At 43.4% G+C, this 12,809-nt stretch overlaps 1 protein-coding gene across 4 annotated transcripts in view; it reads left to right on the forward strand.

The window, feature by feature from the left end:
* Positions 1–3,108: 3,108 nt before the first annotated feature.
* fermt2 (FERM domain containing kindlin 2) overlaps positions 3,109–12,809 on the forward strand; it is a 37,034-nt gene continuing 27,333 nt past the window's right edge. For 3 of the 4 annotated variants that reach the window (XM_030116306.1, XM_030116307.1, XM_030116308.1), the window contains exons 1-2: positions 3,109–3,323; positions 4,616–4,773. In XM_030116306.1, coding sequence (XP_029972166.1) covers positions 4,617–4,773 — 157 coding nt within the window. In that variant the 5' untranslated portion in view covers positions 3,109–3,323; position 4,616. The remainder of the gene's footprint in view (positions 3,324–4,615; positions 4,774–12,809) is intronic. The other variant, XM_030116309.1, reaches the window with a different exon arrangement.

A 12,809-nucleotide genomic window follows, 5' to 3' on the forward strand; every position in this document is an offset into this window, starting at 1 on the left:
ACGTGTTTTAAATGTTGCTCAAACCTTGAATGGATGACTGGAAAAGTGTTTAATGTCCGTCCCTAGAGCTGTGCAATAACCCATGCCTGTAATGGATTCTAACTGCCATCCAAAGCACTGTATTTATTTCCTTTTATTAAAGCATTTCTTTTTTTTTTTTTTGGATACAACCGTCTGTCTTATTTCTCGTTCCGTGTGACGATGGTCTTATTCCTCTTCTCCAGTCTGATTCTGGAGGACAATAGAGCTGTTTGTGCATGTGGAGCTCAGATCGGATTCTTTCCGAGGCGCCCCCTGAGGTGAATAACAAAGCCGACTTATGGACGGTGAATGGGCCGCATTGTGATCTGCATGCAGCCGTGGCTTCCACACGAGTTCCTTAATGCAGTTTAGAAACATCTGCAAAGGCGAGGCTACACAGATGGGAGCAGTTAGATCCGAGATGACTCATAAATAATGGAGGTCCTGCTGTTTGGTGCTCGGCCTGAAGAGGTCAGTCCAGCATCGGGAATCGAGGAACAAAAGAGGCCTTAGTAACCGTCTGGTCCCTTTTCCCTCATCCTGTCTCCATTCCAACTATTGAAATGCTATTGTGAAGGATAAAATCTTTTACGTCCAAACAGAACGCAACAGTCTTCAATCCCAGTGCCAGAAAGTAAATCCTCCACCTTTCTCCTTCACCTCTGCTCTCGCCCACGTCATCGTCATCGTCTTCATCACAGCAGCAGCCAGGCCAGCTCCCGATCGGCCTCCTGCTCTGCATCTGACTCAAATGTTTACTCTGCAATTAAAACAGAGCCTATAAAAGGCAATGGGTCGCCTGCCAGACACTGACGAGGGGGTCAAAGCTTGCAGGGAGAGGGGTTATAAATCGCTTTGATGCCGACCGTAGTCTGAAGGCCCAGATTCCTGAGCCGAGTGAGTTCACCGGCAGACCCAGCCAGAAGCACGCATGATTCATGGGCCTCCTCTGCACAGATCTTGGAGGGTTGCATTGTGCTGCTGCTGCTGTGGCTCTGTAGAGGAAGGAGACTTTACAGCGTTCCTCTCCTCAGACTCGCCACCGACACTTGACTGAACAGTATCGTTCATCTGGATGAAGATAGGAGGTGGCGGCTTGCAGACGCTGTTATCTTCGTTTTCTTCTGATGCACAGATACCGATGAGCTGTCAGCACACATGTCGTCTCTGTCTGGGACAACTGTTCCAGATTAACAAGTGACAAATGCTTTTTCCTCGAGTTTCTTCATGAGTACAATTTGCTTGATCTAAGGTGTTACTTGCAGTCATAATTTTCGAGTGCCATTTGTTTTGGCTTTATTTTTTGTCACATTCATTCACAAACATGTAATTCATATTTTGGGACACGGTTGTTACTTCATTTCCGTTTTGTGTAAAAAGATGATCACTAAATATTTAAGTTCCGCCTGCATTTTTTCACGCTACGCTCACATTTAGAAAGAAAGCGTTAGAACGTAGCTCCATTAATGACTTCAGGGAGGAGGAATGGTGTGAAGAAGAAACATTGCTCCATCTGGGCGTGCTACAACATGGCAGTAAACGACTCCTTGAATATATGTGCAGTGTCAGAAATCAAAGTATGTTTATTCTGGACAATTTCTGCAGCTCACACACGTCCACTGGGTGTCTTAGTCCAAGAGAAATAGAGCACTTTAACATAAAGAGACGTTAAAACACTGGAGATTAGTTATAGTTAGCACTAAAGAAGGATTTCAGTGAGAAGAGGATCCGATTTGTAAAGTTACAAAAAGTGATGAAGCCAAAGTTGCTGTTGTTGTTTCTTTTTTCTTTTTTTTTGTAGTTACTCCCAGAGCTGAAGAAGCAAAGGTCCCTGGTGGTGATGATGATGATGATGATGATGATGATGATATGAGACCCGCTCGCAGCACTATTGCCATAAAAGGCAGCTTGAGATCTTAACTGCATGTCCATTAAGCCTGCCACAAACTGCTGAGTTTTCCACTCTGGAGCGTTGCTGCTTTGAAAAATATTGTGATTAAATATGAGCACAACAGTTTCAAACTCTCCCTTACTTCTATATTTACATATGGTCAACATTTGACACATAGTCATCAGCTTTCTTGATGGTGTATGAAATCATTGTACAATTTTAATAGTAATTTATAAGACGAATTTTAAGTCAGCACACCGGTGTAAATATTTACTGTATAATTTCTAATGTGATAGTTACTATTGTCTCATATAATGTAAATAAGTAAAAAGTAAAGTGGATTAATGTTTAAACTTAAAAACACTATGTGAATCCATCACAAAAATGACATTGCTATTGAAGCCTGAGTTAAATTCATAGTTTTTTAATACTTACTTTAATACTCATAATACTAATGAATAAATGACTTAAAACCAGTTTAAAAGTTATAACAGAAATATTCAAAAAGAGCAACACAAGCAATACCATTACTGTCACACTTCTGACTCCTCACTGTTAGAAGTTGAATCCATTACATTACACCTGGGGTGTCAAACAGAAGGCCTGCGGGCCAAAACCAGTCCGCAAGTGGCTCCAGTCTGGCCGAGGAAACAACCAAACACATTAAAAAATAATGATAATGCAAAGAAACCATTGACAGTTTGTAAAAACAAATTAGGCATGCAAAAAAGCTGCGTTATGCAGCAGCTATGCTTGATTTTTTTTTTTCAAAATATGTATTTAATACAATATTGCACTATAAAGGTTTTGTGGTGAGGTTCTTTGTTATTATCAAGTTTTTATTTTTTCCAAACTTTATTGAACAACAACAACGTTTATAACATACAAACACATGGAGTATTCTACACAGTGAACAATACCATATTCACTGGGACAAGGTAGCCCCCTGACCTGTCCTCAAACTCTCTGGCGCCCCCTGCAGGAACATGGAAAAACACTGCTGGAAAATATTACAATAATAAACAATGATCACTTATTGTTCGTGTGTGTGTGTGTGTGTGTGTGTGTGTGTGTGTGTGTGTGTGTGTGTGTGTGTGTGTGTGTGTGTGTGTGTGTGTGTGTGTGGTGACAGTGGGGACCAGTATGAAAGGAAAAGTGGGGCTGGAGCAGTGACGTGATCCCCGCTGGAGGGAGGAGGAGGAGGAGGAGGAGGAGAAGCCGCGGCTGGACTCCATTAATCCGAAGCCTGCGGGAAAACTGTTTGGGATACTTCACTTTTTCTCCGACTACTTCAGGGATTTCTCTCCGTTTTTACCGCCGAAACAAGACTCCATACATGATTTAAAGGCGGGGGACTGGTTCTGGATCGCGTAGTCGGCTGTTTTGGTGTGTTTTTTTCGTCTTTGTGAAGGTGAGTACTGATTTAAATGTCGCCGCAGTGAAACATGGAAAAAAGCGGTTTTGTCGCCGCTTTTGTCGCTCAGTTTTTACAGTGAACTCCTACTTATAACTTTTCACGGGTGATTTCACGGTCTTGTTCGGGGTTTTTTTGGAGACTTTCTGGTGAAGTTTCTCCTGAAACGAGCGGCTGCATGGAGCCGGGGAGTTGTTCTTACATAATGAAGCCCTGGGTCTATTTGTAAGACTGGCTTTACCGTTACTTTTAACAGGTGAAGCGGATTCTTTTGATTTTTATCCATAAGAACCTTTTTGAAAGATCCGAGACTAGTCGTGGACCCTCAGCCTTTGTTGTACCGTTTACTGAACAGACGGCTATGAATATATATGTCCATATTTTGTTCCCGTGTATCCATACAGGCTCCGATCACAGTGACAGGCTGGATTGTAACTTGTTGTTCCACAGAGGCGTCCTGATCGTTCTGTCCTCAACAAGTCAGACTCCTCTCAGCACATTTACCCGAACTGACAGTGTGGCAAAACGATCTCTTTGGTGCATTTAATGCCCCTGTTCTCCAACCATTGTATTGTATTGGCGGCTGCTACGCAGGACGCAGGCTGTGCAGGCTGGGATTAGATAGAGTCTTGCTCAAGGGCACTTTGACAAGTGGACAGGGGAGAGATGGGGAATCGAACTTCCCCACAGAGAGAGAACTGTTCTACAAACCGAGCCACAGGCGACCCTGTGTCGTTGGCATGTTTCCTGTGTGCATGGATTTACTCACAAGTCATAACCTCACGTGCATGTTGGAGGAAATTGGTGAGTACAAAGGTTCTCTCATGTTGACTATTATCAATGATGGCTGGAAAAGTCACTCTGGAACTTCACATTTGCGGAGTATCACTGACATAACAATTGTGTTGTTCTTCCATGGTCTGTATAATGTAAACATATGCCACCCTCCAACCAAGGCATTCCTTTGGGGATGCAAGAGATCGCAGGTGGGAGCAACAAACAAATTACATTTGCACATTGAAGACACTTTATAGAATCCAGCACCTATAAAGAGAAGCTCATGATACATAATGATCCTCGACTCATCTGTGTCTGCTTGAATCTTCGGTTATTTACCATCAAAATACTTAATTACTCAGTTCTAAGTAACTTTCCACCACTGCTAAGAGGTATTATGAAACACCCAATAAGGTGCTTTTCTGCAAGTCTTTAAGTTTTTCCATCAAATTCACAATTTTAACAGGATCCAGAAGTTGTTCTCCCCTCCTGATTCTGGCTCTGTTCAACAGGATGGCGCTGGACGGGATCCGGATGCCCGATGGCTGTTACGCCGACGGGACCTGGGAGTTGAAGATGCATGTCACGGACCTCCACAGGGACGTGTCCCTGAGGGTCACCGGGGAAATCCACATCGGTGGAGTCATGCTGAAACTGGTGGAGAAATTAGGTACGCATGCATGTTTCCAGAGCGCGAGCGGTTTGCGCATTTTCAAGGCGTCTGATCGAAATGCCAGCAATCAAGCTGCAAATAGTCTTCTTCAACACATGAAGCATGAGTCTGCAGATTTACCATGCTCTGCTCTACAGCAGCACCATTCTCTTTCCTTCTGTGGTGGTGCCCGACTTATGTTATCTTTTCTTATTCTTTTCCTTTAGCAATGTAGGTTTACTCTGTTGCATTGTCACACCTGAAAGCTCAAACATTTACTTTTTGTTAAAATATGGAAACAAGTGAATGAAATCTGAGGTGCGCCTGAGATATACTTCAATGTATTATTACATTTTGTTTTTTTGTCATTGAAAGTATAAAAGTTGACGCTTGTTGCAAGCACAAGCAGAGCTGACTATTCTTCTTTGTTAGCCTGTTGCAGAAATGGGTCAGTAGCCGAAGGTATAAAGAAACCACACACAGCCTCCCTCCCCCACACTCGATCGCACACCATTCTGTAACTGCACTACACTTGACAAGTTTGGGTGCAACTCGGTATAGAAGTTCTCTGTTCCTGCTCCCGTGCACACTGGCCTGTTTCATGGACTCTGGAGAAAGGTCAGTGGTGGTGGCAGGACGTTTCGGGAGGGACTGACAGTTTGCTGTGCGCCGACGCCGCTCGAATGCTCAGAATTCCTGCTGCGCTCCAAGGTTTTATTCCCTACCCATGGTCCTGTTTTTAGCTGTCCTGTTAGAGCTCCGCATAATTGAGGCCTTTGTTCTCTGTGGTAGTCCACACTGAGTGGCATCGATGCTGGAGGAGAGCATGATTCATTGGTCCTCAAGGCCTGGCTTCATCATCTGTTGGAGTTGTGTTCATGTTACAGTCGGGGTGAAGGACTTTTCTCTGGTCTTTGCTGTATCAAAGTCTACCTTAAGTTGGTTGTACAATTACAAAATACATATCACAAAAAACTATCTTCAGAAATCTTGTATCAGCTTTGTTCACCATTCATAAATGAAGTTGCTGTAAATCGGTTCTCTTTAGTTTTAAGACGACACCCTCTTCACATGTCTTCAAATCCAGTTGTTTTCGGAGTGTTTTTTAGAGCATATCTGTGCCTTTTATAGCCGGTTTCCCAGTGAGTGTGGGGGCATTTCTCATAAACCGACTCAACGGGCTGTTTTGGATTGTAATCATTAACCCATCCACAGCATGGCTTTTCTACATGGCCACACTCTGTGGGGGATTTGGACAAAGTTCATGTCAAACATAGGATTTTGATCTCGGAATAAGCAGTATGTGCAGTTTTTAATAATCCCTTGGCACCAGATTCTCTGAAGCTCCTGGTCGAACAAAAAAAAGTTGACAAAAAACATTGTTTTCATGTAAGACTGGCATAATTTGTGCATGAGCACACATTCCTAATTAAAAACCAACCTGTGCGTGTTAATATTTACCTTTCTGTGAGATCGACTGTAATCGTAAGCAGTGTTTTTAATACTTTCTGTTGTCAGTAACCTGTTTGAGTCCCTCCCCGCTCTCTCTCGTGATAATGCTGCTCGGTTCTCATCCAGCACCTCTCAAGTGTTGTCACATACTCGCTGCAGGATTTACTGATTGCTCGGCTGTGGTGGCTATACATGGATACTGTACATGAGCAAAATGCAAGGGCGCCGTGCGAAAAGGACACGTAGATACCACAGAGTTTTGGCAAGCGGTGGCTCACATTCAAAGGATGGCATGGTTCAATGACAGTCCTCTCACCGCTGTCCTTTCATATTCTGGAAAGAGGCTTTTCTTTCCACAGAGTTTTAAATCCTCGACCTATGTTACTGTCCGCATGCATGAAATGTGCAAAGTTAGCATAAAGCAGCGTCGACCTCAGCGGTCCTGACCCCAGTTCCCATTAGTAGTATTTGTGCATGCGTTTCCACACGTGAGCGAGGTCGTGCAGGCGGGTGGGTGTGTCTCCCGCTACATGCATCCTGCTTCCGTCATGCAAATCTCTCCCTGTGAGCTGCAGGTCCCTCGTCCACATTTCAAGTTCAGGCGGCCTTCGATAATGGATTAAATAGACAAATGCCAGGAAGGCACTTAGCTATTGATCACAGCGGCAGACACTGCATCCATTTCCCCGCAAACCCTCCAGGAGAGCAGTATTTAAAGCCAGCTGATTAACCACCCGCTGGTCCCTTTGCTTTTGTAATCCTTTCATCCGTCCATTGCCGTCCATCATCGGTGCTTTCTTCGAATTGTGTTGTTTTCCAAACGTGCAGCACTCCTCTCTAAAAGCCAGGAGGGAAACCAAATATTGTACAAACAGCATTAGCTCGCAGGAGATTTATTTGATCTGAACCAATGGTGCCCCAGTCGCCAAGCTTTTAGGAAAGGTAAAATGTGGCTTACAGGAAGTGCTGGAGCTATTAAGGTTTCAGGCAAATGCATCACAACTTTGCACACACTGATGATGTGAAGATGTGCTGCTAAAGCCACACGGTGTATCTCTCAGGATCACTAATGTAGTTCCAACAAAGATAGATGAATATTCTTGTTGCTTCACAAATGAAGATTAGCTAAACGAAAGTTTCAAACATGCTGTCAGATATATGTGAATCCCCCTGAATGGAAAAACAGGTGGTGACAGTTTTTTTTTTTTTTTTCTTTTTAAATACAGATAACTTCCTGCTTCTCATGACCGGCACTGATTCGGTCATGAGAAGCAGGAAGTTATGTACTTGTAATATTTTATATACAATACATGCTTGAGGACTGCAATTTATTTGGTGGATAAGAATTTGATAACAATCTATGTGACTGCTTGTTTTTCATGTGAGGCCAGTAGCTATCATGAATTGTCTCTTCTTACTCTTGTCATATGTTTGACCTGACTCACACTTTACAGGTCGTTCAAATTATTTCTTGATCAGCCGAACCAGCGCCTCTCAATTCTCATCTCCCACTGCCTGCCTGGCATGTCTTAAATTAAAATAAATGAGTCGTCACGAAGCCCTACAGGGACCAGATAACAAGCCAGTCATCTAAAACACGCAGGGCAGGAGTAGCTGAGGAGCAGCACTGAGCCAAACCATCAAATTACAGCCTGAAAGTAGCAAAAGTTGACCCCAAACATCAACTAATGAGGAAATAAGTCGGCCCGGCCGCCAAACCTCCATCTCTTTATGTTGTTGACCGTGCCCTGGCCGTCCTGGCTCTGCTTCGTCTCACTGTATGTGGATGGAGAGGAAACATGGGACAGAAGGAGAGCGCTGGAGAGGAGGCGTGTGCAGTGAACTCACTCCTCTCCATTGTGACGTTGCGCACACTGCTAGAATTCCATAAAAGTCTTCCATGAAGCAGGAAGTGACCTCCGGGGTTCGGCATGTTGTTCTCCTGTCGCTGCCGTCATTGCTGGAGCTGCGCGCCTCGTCTTCCCCTGCCGCTCTACGTCAGCGATCCCTCTTTTCCTTTGTCCTTTCCTCATGCCCTCAAATATTTCTGTGGAAAATACTTCCACTGTGCCCCCCCTCCCCCCCCTTTTTTTTTAATACTGGTTTCATTTTTGAAACAATGTGCTTTCGAAGCGATGAAGCAGTTGATGTGAAACCGAGGTCTTCCCCTGCTTTCTGACCCGGGTTCATGTACTCTGATGCTCAATGTTCCAGAAATAGAAGTTGAGCAAACTAATTGGTTTTGTGTGAGTCTGCTGGTTCATGTGGTTGTTTCCAGTGAGGGGGGGCGCTGGAGCTTTCTGGCCGCTGTATCACCGTCCCACCGCGGAGAAGTTTCCTTGCGTGTCGGAGGAAACGTGTTTCGTATTTGCGCTGACCTACATATCAACGTAGCCGGTGATCTGGTGGACGTCATCATCCCGCATTCGTTTTGATTTCAGCCAAGCAAGTCGTTGTTTTTTCCATTTGTCCACCACCACTGCGAGGCACATCTATCAGGAGATCCTAAAAGAAAACGTCGGCGAGCTATTTCCTTTATTTTTTCACAATGTTCCCTCTGAGAAACTTTGGCTTTTAAAAGTAACGATCCACTCTGTAGAGGTGGCAAGAATGGTGCAGATGTATTAAATATGCATTATCGGTGACTGTTAAACACTCCACATTATCACAGCAAAGATTCAAGGACGACACGCAGCTGTGGTGCTGAATGAGTTACACACATGATATCTTTTCTTTTTAATTATGTTCCTCAAACTGGCTCGTTACTTGTATTAATCTTTCTGGAGGCGGATTCGAAGCTGCAGTGAAAGACTTGAAACAGCTGCTGGAAATAGTTTAGACTTAGTTCGAAGTCCAGATATTTAGGAGTGATCCAAACTTCTGAGGAAGTCGTAATTTTAAGTAAGTTTTTATCACAAAAGTAACTGTATTTTTGCTTCAGTTCAGCATGTTAGTGCTGAGGACTAATGCTGTCTGAATACCAAGATATTTTCTGTTTAAACGTTTTGTTTTTTTAGGCAAGATCCCTTTAAATGGAGCTTCTTATATCAGTAACACTTAAAATCCATTCCTACTTTTTAATTGAGCACATTTAATATTGTGTACACCTTACTTTTCCTTAAATCAAGTAGTTGAAATGGTACTAAAGTCTTTTTTTAATTCTTATAATTATCTGTGCAGCTCTTTTTGCCTTTGACGGTGAGGATTTTGACTGAGGGGGTCAGCTTGACCGGTGGGTGATGACTTCTCTTTGACAATAGAGCGCAGGCTTCGTTAGGAAACAGACGCTATTTTACACAGGATGCTGAACTTCCTTCAGGATTTTTTTTCAAGATTTTTTTTTTTTTTTTTTTTTTCTAATTCACACATATTTCCCCTCTGTCTGCTCCACATTCCCGCCTTCCTGTCTTTCCAGCATTCGGGGCATTTTAGTGAGGCCATGAAGGAAAGATGGGTATTAGATATCTGGGTTGTTCCTTTCCTGACGATGTGAGAGGCGTGGACAGGTCTCAGATCTTTAACCTTCATTATCATACACGCCGATCCCCGTCCCCTCGGTCACCTCAGCCTTGACACAGATCACTATGTGTAATGAAAGTCATTGATTTGGAATGGAGCCTCTCTGAAGGTCTGACATTAGGAAGTGAGAAATGGCCCCTGCAGCCTGTATGATCATCTAGCTGTCTAATCTCTCTGGCAGGAAGTAGTTAGCCTAAGTGCTGGTCCTGCCCAGGCCAGAGCTTTCCTGTTTCACGGGCAAGATGCTGCTGTGATTGTGCTGCTCTGCACCCGGCCCTCGCAGACGTGGCCATATGTAGACTACTGGCCGCTGATATTGCATGCATACTCGCTGATTCCCATATATAGACAGCTTTGGCAGCTCACTCAAATCGTTTTTGAATCTTCATCTGTTTTTCTTTCTTTCGGTATTCTGCTTGGCACACAGGATAACGCAAGGATGCCAGAATGACACAACTGCTCAGTTTGAAGCTGAAACGCTCAGGTTTCACTTCATTTTTGATGTTTTTCAAGAGTAGATTTTAAATTCTTTAAAGTTGTCTGTATGTGTTTTCGCTACTTTAGGACCTTTCAGCAGGCTTTCAACCACTTGAGCATATTTGAACCTAAATGGTTCATCAATCTACAGTGACTCAGTGGAAATATTTTCAGACAGGCAGAAGCTGTGTTCCCTCCACACCGCGATACCGTGATTGATCATGTGAAGGAGAATGTGTGACATACAGAAACCAGCTGTTGTTCTGAATCTGCTCTGTGCTGCTGAGGTAATTATCTACAAGGAAGGGTTTCTGTTGTAGCTGAGTGGAAGTCGATGATTTTCTTTCGTGTTCCAGTGTACTTCTCGTGGTAACGGGTCCTCTGAGAGTAACAGTAGTCTTTATTGCTCCAAACTAAAGATATATGATTGTTTTTGATGCTTTCTTCTTCTCATGATGAGCCAAAGATATTTATTGATAGTTTATATCCAGTAGACACGTCTAAAGGTACAGAAGGCAAAGTTTTATGCCGTTTCCACTGACTGTATCATCTCTACTCGCTTTTGGAAGCTGGTACTTTTCTGGGTGTTTCCACTGCAAAAATAGTACCCTCTCGATTCTGTAGAAACGTGGCAATAATCTGAAGCTTTTTGTCCCCGTCACCTTCCTGTACTGCGACCGAGCGACACAGTAGGAAGGAAATGTTAGAGCCCCACATTGTTGCTGCAACGCCACACACCTGCGTGTCAATGGGGTAAACTGATCTGAAGTTTTTGTGTCGCTTCTCGGCCCACTTTTCATTCATTTAAAAGCCGTGGCCCCACCCCTCCGTCTGTCTGTACTCTCCCTTTCACAGAACAAAGCTACAGGAGCTTTCTGTTTTCACAAACAGACTATTGCTTCGTGGTGGGGAGAGAAAAGTTTGGAAAAATAATCAGTGCAGCTCTGTCACTCCTAATTCATTCAGTTCCCAAACATCCTACTTAATAGTAGGTTTGCTTTGCAGCTCAGTGTCCTCAAGAAATGTACTTCACCAAGATTTCTATAGAGGTTATAGCGGAGTTTCCTGTTTGGCTCGCTAAAAGCATCAATGGTTATCTCAGTCCTGAGGGGACGTGACACAGGATACATACATGGATGGAAGGACAGATGAATATTGTCTATCTGCTCCACTGATCTCAGTCCCACAGATTCTTTGTAATGTCATTATTCCACCGGGGGCCTGGACACTTAATTGTATAAAGCTGCGTTGGGGCGGAGGGGGGGGGAGTCCCTCCTCTGTTTTCTGATGTTTGGGCTCTGACACAAATGGATCCAAACTGTCCGTCTCTGAGGAGGTTTCCTTCAGTGACCCTCTGGGCCTTTTTCCTAATGCACTGAAGCCAGCGCTGTAGAAGCATTTTCACTCTAACAAACTGGACGCTCCGAAATGATTCATCATTCCACTGTAATGTACAGTGTTCAGAGGATTTCAGTTGTTTCCTCTCACATCTAGGTTTCCTCTTCTCTGCTGGTCTCCTCCACTTTCAATGAAACCCAAAAAAGTCACATCAGCTTCAGTTTTGACACACTGATGCTCATGTATCTATCAGTGTAGAATAGATTGCTTGGTTATTCATCTTCTCTCCTGTTTCATCCAACTTAGGCGATTTTAAGAGATGAACTACTAGTTTTTCATCATGCATCGAAAAAAGAGCTTGAGATTGATGTTCATTGCAATTGTTGTAGTGATTGGTGTGTTTTATGTGCAAAGCGGTTTTCTAGATTTAGACAAGCGTGTGTAAAATGTTTGTGGTACACTCTGTAAAATCAATACCACACTGGAATTTTTAATGACTCTTTTTTTGGGGGCTCTCCATGTCTTGCATATTTAATGGCTGCGATAAAATGTATGTTTGATGGACGATTGGCAGGAGCTGCTGGATGATGAAAGGCTGATGTGGACTCAACTAACCTCCTTCAGCTTAAATCTAGTGAGTTTTGATTGTGCTAGTGAATATGTGGGAGATGGTAGAATGCTGGGATTTGGACTTCTTGCATGTTCCTCTTCTACATATGCTTTCTTAAAGGATAGAGGGATGGTTGACAATGGCTCTGACTTTGTTCAGTCTGCTAAATTTAACATTATTATGCAGAGAATAATGCAGGAGCAGAGCTGCAGATTCTAATGAATACATCAAATTATCAAAATGGTGTTTTATATTGAGATCGTGACCAGAAACCACGACTGTCTAATCTGTAGCGCCATCAGATATTCATTATGAAAATGCACTGCACTTGTGCCACTTGCAATTTCCATTTATGCAGTATTTCTGCTGAACATACAATTGCTTCCCATTTTTTATCGCTTCGACCAAATTCTCTGTCTGAGTCGAGATTTATGAGGTTGGGAACAGCCAGTGTATTAAGCATTTCCAGCTGTGCGCGACTTTACAAAGCATTCGTAATCGACAACGGTCGCTTTCTTTCACAACAGATTGAGAATCCAGTGAGTTCCTTAGACTTGGCTGTTTTAGATGGACCATATGTGTCTCATACGTATGAGCAGAGCTATTTGCCCCCTGGTTACCTCAATCACGTCATCTGTCATGCTTGTGTCATGAGTCC

This window comes from Salarias fasciatus, chromosome 19 (genome assembly GCF_902148845.1).
Source record: "Salarias fasciatus chromosome 19, fSalaFa1.1, whole genome shotgun sequence".
NCBI classification, from domain to species: Eukaryota; Metazoa; Chordata; class Actinopteri; order Blenniiformes; family Blenniidae; genus Salarias; species Salarias fasciatus.